At 45.6% G+C, this 20,424-nt stretch overlaps 3 protein-coding genes across 4 annotated transcripts in view; 2 read left to right on the forward strand and 1 right to left on the reverse strand.

Moving 5' to 3' along the window:
• Window positions 1-3,764, forward strand: part of ERCC3 (ERCC excision repair 3, TFIIH core complex helicase subunit) — a 41,560-nt gene extending 37,796 nt beyond the window's left edge. Inside the window, exons 14-15 of one of the 2 annotated variants that reach the window (XM_053596422.1) lie at window positions 1,369-1,521; window positions 3,298-3,764. In XM_053596422.1, the coding sequence (XP_053452397.1) occupies window positions 1,369-1,521; window positions 3,298-3,429 (285 nt within the window). In that variant the 3' untranslated portion in view covers window positions 3,430-3,764. Of the gene's footprint in view, window positions 1-1,368; window positions 1,522-3,297 lie in introns of those variants that run through there. The other variant, XM_053596424.1, reaches the window with a different exon arrangement.
• A 1,569-nt stretch (window positions 3,765-5,333) lies between these two features.
• LOC128589660 (mitochondrial import inner membrane translocase subunit TIM14-like) lies at window positions 5,334-5,870 on the reverse strand. Its single transcript, XM_053596427.1, has one exon. It carries the CDS (start codon window positions 5,771-5,773, stop codon window positions 5,423-5,425), a length of 351 nt encoding a protein of 116 aa, XP_053452402.1. The 5' UTR covers window positions 5,774-5,870; the 3' UTR covers window positions 5,334-5,422.
• A 9,069-nt stretch (window positions 5,871-14,939) lies between these two features.
• On the forward strand, window positions 14,940-19,531 carry LOC128590466 (cytochrome P450 27C1). Its single transcript, XM_053597779.1, is given in 5 exon segments — window positions 14,940-15,333; window positions 16,360-16,404; window positions 16,407-16,466; window positions 16,469-16,567; window positions 19,380-19,531. Coding segments are annotated over 5 exon segments (519 nt in total). The 5' UTR covers window positions 14,940-15,170.
• Window positions 19,532-20,424: the final 893 nt, after the last annotated feature.

Below are 20,424 nucleotides of genomic sequence, written 5' to 3' on the forward strand. Positions count from 1 at the left end.
GCTACCTTTTCAGATACACTTTAATTGTGGCTCTTTATGAATTGGTGAGCATTCCCATTGTCAACCATTGACAGGAGGACAGGGTTGTTTGGCCTCTCGTATAGCCAGAGGCAGTGACACTTTTCAGACCTGTTGCTGGGCTAGGTACAGGAAGTTTGGGGTTTGAGCCCACATTTTTTCAAAGATTTGCATCCTGACCTTTTTACCTATCTGTAAAAGTCCCTGCTAAGAACAGCAGGGATTCCTATAGGGCAAGAGACTCACACGTCAGAAAGAGCTGCTCTCAGTTCTTTGAAAGTAACTCAACAGGGGTGGCGCCTGTGGCTCAGTCAGTGGGGCTCTGGCCCCATATACCGAGGGTGGCGGGTTCAAGCCCGGCCCCGGCCAAACTGCAACCAAAAAATAGCCGGGCATTGTGGCGGGCGCCTGTAGTCCCAGCTACTCGGGAGGCTGAGGTAAGAGAATCGCTTAAGCCCAGGAGTTGGAGGTTGCTGTGAGCTGTGTGAGGCCACGGCACTCTACCGAGGGCCATAAAGTGAGACTCTGTCTCTACAAAAAAAAAAAAAAAAAAAGAAAGTAACTCAACAGAAAGGCACTTGAGCTTATGGTTGTCTGTGTTGACTGGAGCTCATCTTCAACGCAGCCTGCCAAGAGCAACAGTTAGAGTTCCCAGAGTCATGACCCTGGAATGGTCAGTCTAAGACACACGTGTACATTGTCTTTACTCCTGACCTCTGGCCACCTGTACGACTCAGTCAGATCCTTAATTCCTAGGAGTTTCCCTTCAGGTAAACATTGTGAGAATTGGAGCAGGTGTGGCCCTTACTTACATAGTCAATTGAAGCTTTCTGCAGGGAACAGGAAGGCCTTGTAGTAATTGTAGTAAGTTATCCCTGTAGGTAGGAAAACCCGATCGCCCGGAAATCATGCTGCTTTCTCATTCTTCTAGAGAAAGTCTATAAATAAGTTCTTGACATCCTATCATTTTAAGTGTTCACCCTTGCTGGAAGCCCTGGGTTCCGAGCACAACAGGTTGCAGGGCTGCAGTTTATGCTTTTCAGTGTGTTGTCCCTTTCCCTGGTGCAAGATGGGTAACTACCCAAAAGAGCCTTTAAATCACTGAGATTCCTACAGTATCATTTAGACGGCTGTGTCCTGAAAGCAGATTTTTTTAGAATTCTGAAACTCCCTGTGGCACAATCATTAGTCAAGCTCCCTATTAGAGGCAGGTCCTGACTCTGGTCTCCAAGATGCCCGAGAGGAGCTGTCCATTGGTAGCTAGTGACCAGAGCAATGGACCCAGAGGACACAGCAGGACCAAGGCAGAGAGAGCAGGAGGGAACATGCCTGGTGGTTTGGGCTTTGCAGGTGATCACAAAGCTTGCTGGCATGGAGGAGGAAGACTTGGCATTTTCGACGAAAGAAGAGCAACAGCATCTCTTACAGAAAGTTCTGGCAGCCACTGACCTGGACGCCGAGGAGGAGGTGGTGGCGGGGGAGTTTGGCTCCAGATCCAGCCAGGTGAGCGAGTAGCTGAGGAGGCTCCAGGTGGCAGTGCTCCCAAGAACAGTGTTTGTATACACATACACATGTGCACGTAGTTTTTTAAATTTAGAAAGCACAGATAAATGTGAAGATGGAATTAATAGAAATAACCCGTTACCCTTTTGGTGTGTGTCCCGTCTTGCTGTTGTACATAGCCGAGCTCATGTGGCTGTGAGTGGTGGCCTGCTGTGATCACATAACAGTCTGGTGTGAGTATCTGTGTTAGTACCTTGACGTTGGAGCTCAGGATGGCAAGCAGGTGACCCCAGGTCTCAGCAGGGTGGCCATGGAATGGAGCATGACAGGCTCAGGGCTGCCATTTTTTGGCCACAAGCAAGTCATTTACCCTTCTTGGTGATCAAGCTGAGCCTTTCAGCCGTGTAAGATCTCTCTGAGAAGCGGCTATCATGGTAGCTTAATACTTACTTGAAAAAACTTAAGACTTCTTTGAAAATACTCAGCCTTTCATTTATTTTACAAATACTTATTGAAAGCCTTGCTGTGTGCCAGGCAAATGTATTATGATGAAATTAACAAGAATATCATTATGGAGAATTCCTGTCAGGCCCTTCCAAGGAGAGAAGTGCACTTCAGTCAGGTGCCTTTGACGCTTGGTTGGTGTTAGAGCCGGGAGGTGAGCAACAGCTGGGCCAGCGCAAGAAGGAAGCAGCTGTCCACTGGGGAGTGCTGCTCTCCCTCTCGCCCAAAGTCTTCTCCCGCCAGATGGGGCATCTCCATGGCAGTATCCTGCTCTTACTGGTCCTACAGTGATGACAGATCCATCACCCTCACAGCATAGGGTCCGTGAGGCCCCAGGAAGACGTGGTTTCCATACTTGGTTACACATTGGGCATCCAATCTGGTGCCAGGCTCTGGGCCAAACTCTTGGCTTATGCGATTTCTGTTCATATGCTATCTCTGGGCAGATGTGGTTATTCTTATTTTGCAGATGAATTCATTGAGGTGCAGACATTCAGTACTTGCACAGGGTCACCCAGTGAGAGGTGGAGCCAAGACATAAGCCCTGGGCTTTCTGTCTTTCCACTTGTTTCAAAGCCTTGTGGTGGTATCTCAGGAGATTTTAAGGGACTTCTGCCCTGTTAAAAATTCTGTCCAGGTTGGGTGCTGTGGCTCACCCTGTAATCCTAGTACTATGGGAGGCTGAGGTAGGTGAATTGCTTGAGCTCAGGAGTTTGAGAGCAGCTGGAGCAAGAGAGAGACTCAGTCTCTACTAAAAATAGCTCAATGTTGTGGCGGGAGCATGTAGTCCAGCTACTCGGAAGGCTGAGGCAAGAGGATTGCTTGAGTATAAGAGTTTGATCTACCCAGGACAACAGAGTAAGACACTGTCTTTAAAAATATATATATATATATATGTCCAGAAATGGTCCTTAAGCAAGGCAGTGTAACATGATGTTTAAGAACAGAGAGTCTGCAGTCGGCCTGCCTGGATTCAACTCTCATCTCCCTAAGAGTGATCTTGAACAAACTACTTAATCTCTCTGTGCTTTGGTTTCCTCTTCTGTAAGTTGAGGAGTACAGTGGTGGTGAGGATTAGATGAGAAAATACAGGCAAATACGTGTAAAATACTTGGAAGAACACCTGAGATGTCGTAAGTGGTAAGTGTTATTTAAATGTAGTATGTATTAAATTTGTGTAAATTTTAGTTTGTTATGATTGTAAATGTCCTAAGAGGAGACTCTTTTCCCCTTGGAGACTAACAGTGGGCTGGGTTCTTCCCTCCCCCACAGGCGTCACGGCGCTTTGGCACCATGAGCTCCATGTCTGGGGCCGATGACACGGTGTACATGGAGTACCACTCGTCACGGAGCAAGGCTGTAGCGAAGCACGTGCACCCACTCTTCAAGCGCTTTAGGAAGTGACACCCACGCCATTACTCAGAGGAAGACTTGAGTGCTGGGCACCCACATGGGGAAGGGATTTTCATTGTAGCATTTTCTTTTCCCATCAACGTGCTTTCCGCTAACAGCCACCCAAATCTGAACATGGTATCTGACTCAGTTGAAGAAAATGCATCAAAGGTTTAGTTCTGCCTTCATGGATCATCCAGGGCTTAAAAAGGAGGGAGAGATTATGTATTTTTATTCTTTTCAAACTGGTTGGGAAGTGGGTCATTCCTGTATATAAAAATTTGTAATATTTAAGGCATATTTATCTTAATGTTCTCTTGAATAAATCCAAATGAGCTGTTTAATGACTTTTCCGTGTAGAAGTGCTTTGTGCCTTGCCTTGGGCAGGGGCGTGTCTGCACAGGGGCTTGACTGCAGGCACAGAGGCATGAGATGGAGCCCAGCCCCAGGGAGCTGCTGGGGACACACATCCCAAGATACCTGTATAGAGTGTTGGTGGGAAAAGGTCGCAGGGAACTTGGAGAGGGTGGTTTGGCTGAAGGGAAGAGCTTGAGCAGTTGGGGAGTTGTCCCTGTTCCTGGCTTGGCCCTGACAGGTTCAGATGGAGGCTGCTGCCTCCTGCTTTTCCAGGGCCCATGGCTGTCCTACAGGCTTGTCGTGCAGTCACCTGCAACACACACGCCCTCCAGATCAGCTCATGACCGTGCTCTTAGAGCATGATCTCTTATTTCTCCCTGAAAATACAATGTAGATCTGGCTAGGAAGCCGGGTTCCTCTTCAAAAGGCAGGTTAGAGCCCTTGGATCTTTAATGGCCAGTTCCTTTATTCTTTAAAATGGCTTTGGGCTTTTTCTGTTTTGTTCCTAATATAAAATAAAAGGTGTTGAGGAAAAGAGAAGCAAGGCAAGATTGCTCCATAAAAGGCAGGCATGTACAAGGTGCCAGCCTCAGGGAAAGCCTGTTGCTCCTAGGTGGCAGCTGGTTCTAATAGGAAACTGCTCATACACAGGACTGCTGGCTCCCTGTGCAGGTTAGATGCGGAGCCCTCAGCAGCAAGCTCCCTTTTCCTGCACCATCACCTAACAAGACAGCATCTTTTTCCAGGATGCTTTGAAGCAAGAGCCACCTCCCCTACATTCCACTTGTCTGAGCTAACCTTTTGAGGACAAACACTCTCATAGTCTGATCAGCAGCTGGTGCGCCAGACAGCTGGCCACTCTGCCAGGGCAAGCCTAAGGAAATGACAGTGCAGCCAGAGTCCTGTTCAAAGGAGGGGGCCCTGAGTAACCGGACCGAGACCCATATGCCTCTAGGGGGATGTGTGCAAAGGCCTTGCCTGTCCCTGAGCCCTGAGGGGCTGGGACCCAGATGTTCAAACTTGATTACAAATGACATTATTTTTAGACTCTCATCTCTTGTCACATTTTTATACTTAACGTACTCAAACAATTCCAAGTTTTCCTGTGTTTTCACATTTCTGACCCTTGTTTTCTTGCTAATTGGCAATGTTGAATTTTATCTGATCCCTGAGATCCTAGCAAATAGGGATGTTTAAAGGATTCCCCCATTCTTTGTGTCTTGGAAAACCATTTGCTGTAAAGAACCACCCTTCCCCTACTGCGAATACTCTGCTTGTTCACCTGAGATAAGGCTGGGCACACACTTCCCAATATTCCCATTCTTTGCTTCATAAATGATTAGCTAAACTGCTAATTGATCCCTATTGATCAACTGGAACAAAATACTTGTGAACTAAACTTTGGTTATGATTCTCTTTTTCCCCAGGCCCCTGAACTTTGGCCCACCCACCTCCAGCCCCTCCTGAGTATAGGCTGGACTCAGGGCAAATCATTATCTGATCTCTGAACCTTCTCACTTCCTGTCACCTTCTTTCTTTTTTTTTTTTTTTTTTCCATTTTTAAAACAACTTCTGAGGCATTTTATTATAAAAAGTTGGCACTCACATACATAAGTAATATGAACTTAAAATTCATTATAAGTTTACTTCATTTTTTAGCTTGACCTTCTAGTAAATCTTTAGCTTCATTGATTTTGGCTGCTATATAAGGAGATCCTCCTTTGTCTGGGTGATTTAAGAGCATAATTAGTCGATGAGCATCTCTTATTTTCCCTTTATTGGCAGTAGGGCTTACACCTAGGATTAATGCTGCTTCCCGTTTTGTCATTTTGGGTTCAAACCCACCTCTGTAATAGCCACCACTAAAGGCAGATTTTGGCAGACTCCGAAAAACTTGTTTTACTTGAGGCTCCATATGCTTCATGGCTTGCAAAACATAACGACCTGCAAATCCTGCAGCAGCAATGGTTAGTCCAACTGCTACCACTGTACTGGCCATGGCTCCGGCTCAGCTCCCCCGCCTCCACCGGGAGTGCAGATCATCCCAGCCAAAAGGCCACGGCCACGAACTGCACGCCTTTCCCGAGGAGCGACGCAGCCGCAGGCAGTACGCACAAGCCTCCCGGGCACCCTGTCACCTTCTTTCTATTCAATTCCTCCTCTCCATAAAAGAAAACCTTTTGCCTCAACCTCCAAACACACAACTTATGTTTAGTACATTCTCCCTATTACAATAGTATCCTCTGCCCTACCTCTTTGCAATAATTCTTTCAAATAAAGTCTCTTCTTTACTAAATTCAGATTATTTGTTTTCTTATTTGGTACCGGTAACAAGTTTCTTATTACTCTCTAGATTTCCAGATATTTGTTGCTAATATATAAAAATATAACCGATATTTACATATAAATACTGTATTTCACAATCATGCTATACTCATTCTAGGAGATTTTTTTCTAGATTTCTAGATTAAATAGACCAACATCAATGAGGACATAGAACACTTAAGCGATACTATCAACCAACATTTCTAGAGCACTCCACCCAATAACAGGAGAATAGCGTGCTTTTCTAGTACACACACAGATCACTTGCTGAGGTAAAGCAGATTCCAGGCCCCACATGCCCCAATAAGTTTAAAAGGAGTCAGGCCAAAAAAGCTATGTAATAGAATTAAATTAAAAATCAGGGCAGTGCCTGTGGCTCAGTGGGTAGGGCACCTGCCCCACATAGAACAAAAAAGTGGAAGAAGAGCAGATTTACTTTGCTTGAGCTTGATGTCCTTGGGCATCAGCACCCCTGATTATGGGGCCTTTGGGCTCAGACTGGGACTGAGACCATTAGCTCCCTTGCTTCTCAGGCCTCAGGTTGTGTTGGAATCACATTGCCAGCTTTCCTGCGGCAGATTCTTGAGGCTCCAGGACCAGGCGAGCCAGTCCCTTGAATCTTCCTTTGTGTGCATGTACCTGAATACAGAACCCTAATATAGAAACTGTGACATTCTTAAAAATCAAAAGAGAAATTAGAAAATACTTGGAAAATCGGGTGGCACCTGTGACTCAGTGAGTGGGGCGCTGGCCCCATATACCGAGGGTGGTGGGTTCAAACCCAGCCCTGGCCAAATTGCAATGACAACAACCAAAATATATATATATATATATATAGCCGGGCATTGTGGGGAGTGCTTGCTGTCCCAGCTACTTGGGAGGCTGAGGCAAGAGAATCACCTAAGCCCAAGAGCTGGAGATTGCTGTGAGCTGTGACGCTACAGCACTCTAATGAGGGTGACAAAGTGAGACTGTCTCTAAAAAAGAAAAAGAAAAGAAAATACTTGGAAAATGACCACTGTACTGTTTATTTTTTTGTTGTTGTTTTTTGTACATTATGCTTTTGGGGCATCTTAAAGCCCTTTCTAGCTGGTGATAGACTGCCACACTTGGGGCTAGCCAATTATTAGGGGCAGCAAGGGCCCAGCAGGAGCATCTTTCGATATGCTCACTAACCAATCCAGAGCTGCACCTCACCTCCTCTGGCCCATGCAATAGTCCTCTGCCTTAACCATCTCCGTGCAAGTGCTTACACTCCTGTGGTTTACAGCTGACCAAAATTATTTCAACTGGCCAATCCTGCTCACTCTGTCCTGCTTTATTTTACCTGAGGAAAGTCCAATACAGGCTCTGGCTTGGGTTTTTCCCTTCCTGCTCCTGCATACCGACCACCTTAAGGCTTCCTGGTGTGGCTTGTTCTGTGCCTCCTATTTCTGGGACTTGTGAGTGTAATAAACTTGCTTTCCTGAGCCTCTCCTTTGTCTTCTTTGTGGCTGCACCTGACCAACCATCAAACAAAAAGAACAGCACAAAGACCCTACATTATCAAAATTTGTGAGATGCAACCAATGCAGTACTTAGAGGGAAATTAATAGCATTTAATAAGATTAGAAAAGAATGGGCCAGGCTTGGCTCCTGTAGCTCTGTGAGTAGGGTGCAAACTGATTGATGTCAAACTGCAATCAAAAAATAGCTGGGCATTGTGGCGGGTGCCTGTAGTTCCAGCTACTTGGGAGGCTGAGGCAAGAGAATCACTGAAACCCAAGAGTTTGAAGTTGCTGTGAGCTGTGATGCCATGACACTCTACCGAGGGTGACATAGTAAGACTCTGTCTAAAAAAGAAAAGAATGGGCCAGGCATGGGTACTCCTGCCTTTAATCCTGACACTCAAGGCCAAGGCAGGATTGCTTGAGCTCAGTAGTTTGAGACTTGTACAAGGGGAGACCCTAGCTCTAAAAAAATAGAAAAATGATCTGACTGTAGCAGCACACCCAGGAGTTCGAGGTTGCTGTGAGCTAGGCCGAGGCCATGCAATTCTAGCATGGACAATAAAGCAAGACTGTGTCACAAAAACAAAGAAAGAAATTATCTCAAATGACTTCAGCTTCCAATACAAGGAAAGAAGTGCAACTAAAACACAAAGCAAAGGAAAAGAGGTCATAAAAACTAAAGCAAAAAGTCAATGAGGAAACAAAATACAGAAAGCCAATGAAACTGAAAACGGGTTCTCTGAAGAGATCAAGAAATTGAGACAAGACACATATTACCAATATCAGGAATGAGAAGTGACATTACTATAAATTGTACAGAAGATATTAGAAAGATAGTGTTGCCAGGTATAGTGGCTCAATCCTATAATCCTAGGTTGAGGCAGGAGAATCCCTTGAGCTCAGGAGTTTGAGACCAGCCTGAGCAAGAATGAGACCCCATCTCTTAAAAATAGAAAAATTGGCTTGGTGCCCATAGCACAGTGGTTACGGCACCACCCACATACACCAAGGCTGGTGGGTTCGAACCTGGCCTGGGCCAGCTAAAACAACAATGACAACTGCAAGAAAAAATAGCCGGGCATTGTGACAGGTGCCTGTAGTCCCAGCTACTTGGGAGGCTGAGGCAAGAGAATCATTTAAGCCCAAGAGTTGGAGGTTGCTGTGAGCTGTGATGCCACGGCACTCTATCAAGGGCGACATAGTGAGACTCTGTCTCTAAATAAATAAATTAAATAGAAAAATTAGCCAGGTGTTTTGGTGGCTACCTACATTCCCAGCTACTTTGGAGGCTGAGGCAGAAGATTGCTAGAACCCAGGAGTTGGAGGTTGCTGTGAGTTAGGCTGATGCCATGGCACTGTAGCTTGGGCAACAGAGTGAGATGCTATCTCCCCCCACAAAAAAAGTATGACTAACAACTCTACCTACATACTCGTCCCCCCAAAAATCATTCTATGAAGAGAACATTACTTTGATAACAAAAGTAGATGGAGACCTTTGGAGAAAAGTAGAAAAATATCCCTCATGAACATAGATGCAAAAATTCTTAAAACTTTAGTAAATTGAATTAAAAATTTCATAAAAAAGATAATACATCATGACGAAGTACGTTTAATTCCAAAACTGCAAGCTTGGTTTAACATTTGAAGGTCAATTAAATTCAACATAGTGAAAAGTTATGTGGTCATCTCACTAGATAGTGTAGAAAACATTTGACAAAATTCAAATTTATTTCATGATAAAAATTCTCAGGAAACTAGAAATAGATGAAACTTTTTCAAACCAATATAGGGCATCAGCAAAAAACCTGCTGTTAACATACTTAATATTGGAATACTGAATGCTTTCTCCTAAGGTCGGTAATATGACAGGGATGTCCATTTTCACTGTCTCTGGCATTGTACTGGAGGCCCTCACCAGTGTAACAAGTAAGAAAAAAAGTTTACAGATTGGACATGAAGGAATAAAACTATATTTATAGATGATGTGATTGTCCAGGCAAAAAATCTCACAGAATCCACAGAAAAACCTCCTAGAATTAATGAGTGAGTTTGACATGGCTGCAGAATACAAACTTGATATATAAAAATCATTGTATTTTTAAGGCCAGTCATGGTGGCTCACGCCTGTAATCCTAACTCTTTGGGAGGCCAAGGCAGGTAGATGGCCTGAGCTCAGTAGTTGGAGACCAGCCTGAGCAAAAGCAACAGCCCATGTCTACAAATAGCCAGGTGTTGTGGCGGGCGTCTGTAGTTCTAGGTAGTTGGCAGGATCACTTCAGCCCAAAAGTTTGAGGTTGCTGTGAGCTATGATGCCAAGGCATTCTACCAAGGGTGACAAAATAAGACTGTCTCAAAAAAAATTATTGTATTTTTATATACTTGCAGCAAACATTTGGAAATTGAAACAAAAATACTATTTATAATAGCATCAAAAGTATGAAATGCCCCCCCCAAAAGGTGAAATACATAGAGATCGTTCAGTGAAAGATGTCAATTCTGCCTGTCTGTAAATTTAATATATTTTCAAGCAAATTCTTTACCATATTTTTCATGGAAATATACAAATGATTTGTAAAATAAATATCAAGAATGAGGAAGCCTGTCAATGACAATTTACTGGAATGCAGTGGGAACAGAAAAATACATCAATGGAATGGAATAGAGACCTTAGAAAAATACTCATTATTGAGAACTTAATCTGACACAAAAGTAGCTGGTTTGGGGGTGTGTATACACATGCATACTTCCTCCTATGTCTGTATCCATTAAAATACTGTGTATCTATCATCTACCCCAGGAGTTCACAGTGACACCTGTGTACATGGTGTTCACTGTATCCTTTCTTTTATATTTACAACTTCCTTCTCTGACGGTGAAAAAACTGGCTCCTGGCTCCCATTTTACACAATATATTTTCTTAATTGCTCCATCCTAGAACACGCATAAAGTAGTTTGGTAAGTGTAAATTTATGTCTCTGTGACAAAGAAGCCTGCTACATAGAGTTCAACATTCAGGGATGTTTGGGGCTTGTAATCTGAGGGTGCAGAGTCCTAATCCTGAGTTCAAACAAACTCCTGAGCTTAAATGATCCTCCTGTCTCAGCCCCCTGAGTAGCTGCCACTGGACTAATTTTTCTATTTTTAGTAGAGACAGGTCTTGCTTTGCTCAGGCTGGTCTTGAACTTCTGATCTCAAGCAGTCCTCCCACCTCAGACTCCCAGAGTGCTATGATTATAGGTGTGAGTCAAAACACCTGGTCTTCTTGAGTGTTTTTAACAAGAATGGAGAAGAATGTTGTAAAAGGTTTTTTTCTCCATGTATGAAGAAAACGTATACTTTTTCTCTTTAGATCTGTAAATATGGTATGTTAGCTCATTTATTAATGTTTAATCAATGCTTATTACTAGAATAAATCCCACTTGGTTATGTTGTAGCATTTCATAGTGCATTATTGGATTCTGTTAACTAATATTTTATTTATAACTTTTGCCTCAATATTCGTAAGCGGTATTTGTAATTTTTGTACTGTTTTTGTCAGGTGTAAGTGTCAACACTATACTTTCATAAAAGAGAGTTTTTCTTCATTTCCAATGCTCTGGAAACATTTGTGAAGTGCTGTGACTATTTGGTCTTTGAAGCTTTGTTAGAAATAACTTTATGGAAGTTACAAGCCCCAAGTCTTGGTTCTTTTTTTATGTGGAAGTCCCTTGATAATTTTGTTTCTTCCAGGGAAATTAATCTGTTTAAACTGTCTATCCCTAAGGGGGGGGCCATTGTGATAAGTTCTATTTCCCTTGGATATTACACACCTCATATACAATTCAATACTGTATTTTCATACAGGTCTGTGTTTTTAAAATACCCATTCGATATTTTTTATTTTGTATATTTGTACATTCCCCCTTTTTTCTTTCTTTTTTTTAGAGACAGTTTAATTCTGTTGTCAGCTGACAGCATGCTGCTGTGGTTTAAATATATCCCCCAAATTTCATGCATTGGAAACTTAATCCGCAATGTGGCAATACTGAAAGGGGGGCTTTAAGAGACGCTAGCATCAGATAATCCATTCATGGATTGATAGATTAATAGATTAATGATCATGTGAGTGGGACTGATAGGTCCACAAGAAGAGAGAGACCCTAACAAGCATGTAAGCTTGCTCAGCCACCCTGCCGTGTGCGAGCATGCCCAGCCCCCAAAGGTGAGCATGCTCAGCCCCCAACCCCGCCCTGTGTGAGCATGCTCAGCTCCCCTCCTCGCCCTGTGTGAGCATGCTCAGCCCCCCTCCCCGCCCTGTATGAGCATGCTCAGCTCCCCTCCCCGCCCTGTGTGAGCATGCTCAGCTCTCCTCCCAGCATGCTCAGACCCCCCCCCCGCCCTGTATGAGCATGCTCAGCTCCCCTCCCAGCATGCTCAGCACCCCCCGCCCTGTATGAGCATGCTCAGCCCCCCTCTCCCCGCCCTGTATGAGCATGCTCAGCTCCCCTCCCCGCCCTGTGTGAGCATGCTCAGCCCCCCCCCGCCCTGTATGAGCATGCTCAGCTTCCCTCCCAGCATGCTCAGCCCCCCCTCCCCGCCCTGTATGAGCATGCTCAGCTCCCCTCCCCGCCCTGTGTGAGCATGCTCAGCTCCCCTCCCAGCATGCTCAGCCCCCCTCCCCGCCCTGTATGAGCATGCTCAGCTCCCCTCCCCGCCCTGTGTGAGCATGCTCAGCTCCCCTCCCAGCATGCTCAGCCCCCGCCCTGTATGAGCATGCTCAGCTCCCCTCCCACCCTGTGTGAGCATGCTCAGCTCTCCTCCCAGCATGCTCAGACCCCCCCCGCCCTGTATGAGCATGCTCAGCTCCCCTCCCCGCCCTGTGTGAGCATGCTCAGCTCCCCTCCCCGCCCTGTGTGAGCATGCTCAGCTCTCCTCCCAGCATGCTCAGCCCCCCCCCGCCCTGTGTGAGCATGCTCAGCCCCCTCCCCGCCCTGTATGAGCATGCTCAGCTCCCCTCCCCACCCTGTGTGAGCATGCTCAGCTCCCCTCCCAGCATGCTCAGCCCCCCCCCGCCCTGTATGAGCATGCTCAGCCCCCCTCCCCGCCCTGTGTGAGCATGCTCAGCCCCCCTCCCCGCCCTGTGTGAGCATGCCCAGCCCCCCAAGGTGAGCATGCTCAGCTCCCCTCCCAGCATGCTCAGCCCCCCTCCCCGCCCTGTGTGAGCATGCTCAGCCCCCCTCCCCGCCCTGTGTGAGCATGCTCAGCCTCCTGCCCTGTGAGCATGCTCAGCGCCCCAGCTCCATGAGCATGCTTAGCACCCCACCCTGCCCCATGTGAGCATGCTCAGCTTCCCCCCAGCATGCTCAATCCTCACCCCCACCCTATGTGAGCATGCTCACTCCCCCCTGCCCCGTTTGAGCATGCTCAGCCTCCCTGACCTGGGCTACCCTGCCCTGTCTTGGAAGTCTGCAGCGTGAAGGCTCTCACCAGATGCGGCCCCTTGACCTTCTCAGCTTCCATAACTGCTCTGTCTGGGACAGATGGGAGCTGTTCACAGAGCTTATTGGGCTGAGGTGAAGGCAAACTCCACTTGGTTCTGGGCTGCATCTGCACGATGACTGAAGGAGGCTCTTCTACACCACAGCTGCTGTGGTCCCAATGTTTGTGTCCCCCCAAATTCACAGGTTAAAATCCTAACCCCCAGGGCAGTGGTGTTTGGAGGTGTGCCCTTGGTGATGAGGGTGGGACCCTTGTGATGGGATCGTGCTGGGACAGGTGTCCTTATAATAAAGGCCCCAGAGGGCTTGCTGGCCTCTTCCGCCAGGTGAGCCCCCACAGCGAAATTGGCAGCCCCAGTCTGGAAGGGCCCGTCAGCGTCGGACCACCGAGGCACTCGGATCTCCAGCTTTCAGCCTTCAGGACTGGGAGAGAGAAATTTCTGTTTATAAGCCAGCCAGTCTGTATTTTAGCAGCCCGAACAGACTATGATGACAGTTTTGTTTGGTGGACAGTGAAGTCACTAATTAGTTTTAACTGCTGGGAAGTAATTTGCTTAAAGTTAAAATCATGTTTTAAAATTGCAGAAAAAGCTCCACATGGCAAGTAGGTGTTTTGTAGTTAATTTCTCTTGGTTGTAAAGACTGGATGTCTTTAGTTTGCTGACTCAAACAGAAATATGTTCTTAAATGTTTTTGAGTGTCACTTAGTGGCAGTTCCACATTGGCTTGGGGAATCCAGCCATTAGTCAGACACGGTCCTAGCCCTCAAGATGTTTATAGTTCTAGAGGCAGGCTGCTGAACTGCTGTGTAAACAAGGAAGCCCAGGGTAGAGATCAAGGGTTACAGACGGATGCCAGACAGGAGCATGGGCTGGGCTCTCCAGGCAGCCTGCCAGTGTCCGCAGGGAACAGGCTGGACAGGCCAGTGTAGTGAGGCTCTCCCAGAACTGAATCTCTAAATCTGCAAGATTGGGGACCACACCCTGAGCCAGCAAGACAAATGCCACTTTGTAAAGAAAAAAAGGTGCTGACTCACCAATATATATGTCCCTTTACATATATATTGAATCGGGGAGAAATACAACCACTGGTTTCTCAAATAAAGTAAAAGTTGAGATTGGAAGTCACCAGGATCCCTTAATTTTGGTCCTAATGGAAATAGTTCAACAGCTCCTCCTGAATGTCCAGGCTTAGGAGGCCATGTCTAAAGGCTAAGGCAAAAACTCTGCTGCCTTCTCTGGCAGCCTCAGGCTCAGGAGCCTGTGTTGGTGCCCTGGCACACACTTCATCTGAGATGCGGTGGGCAGTGCTGGGATGTTAGCATGAGGCGGTAAAGGGAAGGGGAATGTCCAGGCCCAGGACACTGTCTGGCTTAGCACGACCCCCCAAAGAGGTTCTCGAGGTGAGGCCTTAAGTGCAAGTGGTCTATTTGGGAGCAGGGAAGCCAGGCAGGAAGGGAGAGGAAGCAATAAAGGATGAATGAGTGGCTGGGACCTGTCCCAGGGCTCAGGCAGCATCCTGCCTTCACCAGGGCCTGGTAACGGGTGTCTTCAAGGTACAGCCAGGAGCTCCGGTGGCCCAACACACTACCTACAAACTGCATTCTCTCTTCTTGTTTTAGTATTAATACTTAATTCATTTATGTATATATGTATGTGTAATATACAGGGTGGACATAAAGTTCGTGTGCAATTTAAGATAGTTTAACTTCGCAAATTACACACAAACTTTATATCCATCCTACATATAAACGTTTTTCTCTTTTGCTGATCGGTAGTTTCATGTCTTTATTGTAATTTTTTTCAAGGCTTTTGAAAGGAAATCATATTACTTTCACTACAGATGATTCCCAGAGAAAATTTTTTCCTTAAAGTTTGCTTCAGGGGCTACCGCATAGCTCTAACAGGCTCTAGGGCTGTGGTTATTGTTTTTCTTGTCCAGCAAAGAATCTTTTCTGCCTTCATTCCATTTTGATTGACAGTTCTTGTTGATGCTTCATAAAATGTTCTCAGAGGTTCCTTCATTTCTTTCCCAGAATGTCAGTATAAGTGAGATTATTTGAAATTCACCTTATTCTTCTGGGGAGGCTGAATGGTGGCTCAAGATGAGAAGTGTATTGAGACAAAGACTTCTGAAGCCAAAAGATGTGGCCGTTTTTTCTGGAGAAGTCAGCCAGGTTATTGCTGATTTAATTACGAGAATCTATATCCTCAGGAGCCAGGCAGGAGATGAGAAACCGTGACCTTTCTTCATATATTCAGTGGGAGGTGGACGGACTTAGGAGGTGGGAGAGCTGGAAGAACGGAAGGCGTCAGCACCCGGCAGTTGTCATCACTGAGCAGTTTCCTAGGGTCTGAGCACTGTGCTAATGTGCGCCCCGTGTGCCACCACTGCTTTACCAGTGGGGACCTGGGACTTAAAAAAGAACTTGCTCAAAGCTCCACCCCCTCCCCTTTTTAGAGGCAGAAAGTTAGTTTCAAATGCAGACCTTTTTAACTCAAGCATCCATGTTTCCAATTACTACATGTTTTATTTTAGCATAATTTTTTTTTTTTTGGCAGTTTTTAGCCGGGGCCGGGTTTGAACTCGCCACCTCCAGTATATGGGGCAGGCACCCTACTCCTTGAGCCACAGGCGCTGCCCCTATTTTAGCATAATTTTTATTTTTTACTTTTTTGAGACAGAGTCCTTTTATGTCACCCAGGTTAGAATGCTCACTGCAACCTCAAACTCCTGGGCTCACGCCGTCCTCCTGCCTCAGCCTCCCGAGTAGCTGCTTTTGAAAGTTACTTTTAGCTGGGTGCAATGGCACACACCTGTAGTCCTAGCCACTTGGGAGGCTGAAGCAGGAGGATCGTTTTAGCCCAGGAGTTCAGGTCCAGCCTGAGAAACAGTGAGACCCCATCTCAATTAAAAAATAATAAAAGAATTGGCTCAGCGCCTGTGGCTCAAGAAGCTAAGGTGCCAGCCACATACACCTGAGCTGGCGGGTTCAAATCTAGCCTGGGTCCGCCAAACAACAACAGCTGCAACCAAAAAATAGCCGGGCATGTGGCAGGCACCTATAGTCCAACTACTTGGGAGGCAGGGGCAGGAGAATCGCTTGAGCCCAGGAGTTGGAGCTTGCTATGAGCTGTGATGCCACGGCACTCTACCTGGGGTGATAGCTTGAGGCTGTGTCTCAAAGTAAATAAATAAATAAATAAAAGAATTAACTTTATGGTCAGATAGTGCATGTTGATATGGTAAATAATCTAGAAGGAGAGGGCCTTTAAATTCTCTTTCCTACCTAGGAGTGGCCACTATCCTTTGTGAGAGTCATTTGGGCTGTCTGGAAAATATGTCCCCTCACCCACTGTGGAGAACATTAAGGCCCTAGAGCTCATGTTCAGCATGTTCAAGAGTCCGTGAATGCAGGAACCATCCCAAGATGAGTTTGTCCCTTCATCCCAAAACCCTGGCAAGAGGTCTCCAGATCCTGGAATGGACTCTTCAAATTCAGTAAGAGAAGAATTTAGGACGGGATTTTGTATAAGCTGGTGGGCCTGACTTTACTGTGTATCACATGTCTAACTCTCATCCAGACTATTGAGAGGATGCCCAGATATTACAGGTTGTTATTTGGACTCATAACTTTCAGATTTGTTTTTCAGAGAAGCAAAAAGCATGTGGGTTGTGTCTACAGTAATGTGATCAATTTTTCATTTTCAAATATTTTGTTTCAACACATACGCTAGCTGGGACACACAAATGAATGCCCATGGGAGATGGTGCCATTATTACAGTAAGTCTGTCAGTGCTTAAAGTGTAGAGAAGAGTGGAGGATGTGCTACAGGTGTCAACATGGGTTCCTGTTGGCTGGCTGGAATCTCAATCTCAATCTCTCCATCTCCCCTGGCTTGGTCCAGGGGAGATGGAGAGCCAGTTACTTCTAGAAACATAAGTGTAATATGATACATGAAAAATGATATGCGTGTGGCACATATACAGAGCAGTTTTAAAGTACCTAAAAGGAAAAATAGTAGGTTCATGTTCAAGTACTCGGTGGAAGGCAAGTTATTGAATTCAATTTCTGGCAGGAAGCTGGGAATCATCAGGCTGGTTGAAGGTGACAGCTAAGCCTGCCTGGTGCTTTCCTGTTCCCCAAACCCTTCCTTTCTTTTCTTTTCTTTTTTTGCCGTTTTTGGCCAGGGCTGGGTTTGAACCCATCACCTCTGGCATATGGGGCCAGTGCCCCACTCCTTTGAGCCACAGGTGCTGCCCCCCAAAGCCCTTCCATGCACACCCAGCTAATCCCAACAGCATCCTCTGAGGCAAAGGTAATTGCCTTATTCAAAGGTGGGAAAACCAAACAGCCAGGCTTGTCACCTCTAAGCTCTTCTTTTACACCAGTGCTTCCTGACCTTGAATAAAGCAGATGTCCATTCTAAAGATTCAGTACCCCCAGTGTTGACATTTTTATTACATAGAAAAGCAAACAAACAAAAAAAAAGTGTAAATTCTTTATTCTTATGGATCTTCTACAACAACAGAACACAAAGTATATGAATTAACTGTTAACCAGATGATGCAATCACTGAAAATTCTTATATACTATGTAACGTGATGGATGGTGGGAGTTTGCTTTGAAATAAGGCACCACCTGAAGGGTGACTGGGCTGATTTGGACACACTGGTGCGTGCTGCCCCCTGGTGGTGAGGTGGATTCAGAAGGGAGCTTTTAGCGCCTAGGATGGAAAGCTTCCTACAGATTTTTAAAAATCTGCTTTATTGCAGTATAATGTATGCACAATCAACTGGATCCACTTAAACTGTACAATTTGATACAGATTGTTGACAGATGCAATCATTTATGAAACCGCCACCACGTTTTTCTAAATATTTATGTAAATGGAATTATACAGTATGTATTCTTTTACATCTGGCTTTCTTCACTCAGCTGAATGACTGAAAGTCTTCCATGTGGTAGCATATAACAGTAGTTGATTTTTTAAATCACTGAATAATTAGTATTCCATTGTGTGTATATACTACATTTTGTTTTTCCACAAAAAAATGTGATTTTTAATATAAATTTTTGTGTTCTCTTACTAGGAAACATCTAAATGACCTCCTTATCGTTTATAAGTGAGAGGTGGCCAATTATATTATGTATTATCTATTATGGGAGAGCCTGCCCTCAATAAACATGTAATATCTGTTTCAAGGAAATAATACCACTATGGCCTACTTAAGTTTTTAATGAAAGAAAGGGGACATCTGTACCATGGAATTTCCTTGTTTACAACAAAGTGACATATAGTCCCAAAGATGATAGCATTGATTTTATTGAAAATCTTGGGACCTAGGAGAATGAAATAGAATTATTCTCAATAAATGCAATTCTTCAATCTGAGAAATGCAATTTGCCGATCTGAGAAGTGGTATTAAACAATGACACTGCTTTGCACAAATGAGCTAGTTAACCACTCTGTGTTCACGTCACTTGATAAATGCACAGGCACCGTGGCTAACGATGACCCTTTGCATGTGCCTGTCTCTAGATCAGGGCAGTCAGGGTGGGGAGCCCAGCCCTCTGGGGCCTGCGGGATGCCAGCGGGCAGACTGAGGCCCTTTCTGGGAAACACTGGGTGACTTCTGCAAAGAGGTCTCATGGAATTCCAGCAGAAGTTCCAGAATCAACAAGCATCTCCCCTGCCTGCCTCAGGCTCCACTAAAGAGGAGACATACTTCTCCTAAGTGATTAAAAGAAGTTCCAAAATATTTTTTCTGTGGCTCTTCATTCCAAGAGCCCTTGGGCCGGGCACGGGGGCTCGTGCTTATAATCCTCGCACTCTGGGATGCCCAGGCAGGTGGATTGCTTGAGCTTAGGAGTTCAAGAACAGCCTGGGTTGGGCTACTGACTACTAAAAAAATAGATGGGCATTGTGGTGGGCACCACAGGTACTCAAGAGGCTGAGGCAAGAGGATCGCTTGAACCCAAGGGTTTGAGGTTGCTGAGAACTATCATGCCATGGCACTCTACCTAGGGGGACAGAGTGAGACTCTGTCTCAAAAAAAAATAATATTAATAAAGATGAGATTACTTGAATCATAGAGTTGATGTCACTTCTCAGAAATAGTAGTTTGGTTTTTCTGGCATGAATTAAAAACAGTCCTCTGTTTTGGTAAGACACCGAGTCCTGTAACAGGAGTGTGTGAGTATGATTTGATACCTGCACGTAGATCCAGGGGACTGCATAGACGTCACTTGCTGTTTGACTCCTTAGCATAACTCACTCATGTGCCTGCGCCTGCCACTTTCTCTCATTAGACATCGTTCATGTTATCCTGGGCAGCGTAAGTCCTGGCAAGGCACCCGGAAGTGCAGCTGACGTGTACCAAGAGATTGTCAAGCACTGGGGGAAAGGCATATTCCAACAGCACCAGATGTCCCCAAGACCCACTAGTCAGAGCTCTCTTTAAAGAAATCGGAGGTGAAAGGCCACCAAAATCTGTGTCCACAAAACATATCCTTTAAGTCTTTGATTCTTCATTTTATTTATTTTTTTTTATTATTATTATGTTTTTTTGTAGAGACAGAGTCTCACTTTATGGCCCTCGGTAGAGTGCCGTGGCCTCACACAGCTCACAGCAACCTCCAACTCCTGGGCTTAAGCGATTCTCTTGCCTCAGCCTCCCAAGTAGCTGGGACTACAGGCGCCTGCCACAATGCCCGGCTATTTTTTGGTTGCAGTTTGGCCGGGGCCGGGTTTGAACCCGCCACCCTCGGTATATGGGGCCGGCGCCTTACCAACTAAGCCACAGGCGCCACCCAAGTCTTTGATTCTTTATCATATCAAAGCTTCCAGCTGCCCTCAGTGCCTGGGTTGTTTAGAAAGAGGATATTCATAGCTACCCTTACTTCCTCTCTGCTTTTATGTGAACAGCAGGAAGGTCATTCTGCTGTGAAGGGTTCATTGTTCTTCATGAAGATCTTGGGAGCAGTCATTTAACATTGTCCCTGCTTTAGCCAATTGGTTCATCCAGAGTTTCCCAGTGTGCTCCTAGGTCATACCCTTTGACCTTGCTTCTCTGAAGGTAACAGAGCAAGACTGATTAGTCAGGAAAATACTCTGGGCTGATGGGCTCATCCTGTTTACAAAACCCTGTGTTTCTGTGTGAATGGCTTAGTCGGGGTGGCGACACCACAGGGTGAGGCTCACTGATTCCTGGACAGGGCATTAGTGGCTGGCAGAAGAGCTGGGGGATATGGACTGTCTTGGGTAGGGGATGGTTTGAGTGGGAGGTGGGATTAGGGGACCCTTTCTTCCGTAAAGAAATTCCATGACAAGGAACAAAGAGTAGTATATACAGAA

The sequence above is a fragment of the Nycticebus coucang genome, chromosome 7, assembly GCF_027406575.1.
Source record: "Nycticebus coucang isolate mNycCou1 chromosome 7, mNycCou1.pri, whole genome shotgun sequence".
Lineage (NCBI taxonomy): Eukaryota > Metazoa > Chordata > Mammalia > Primates > Lorisidae > Nycticebus > Nycticebus coucang.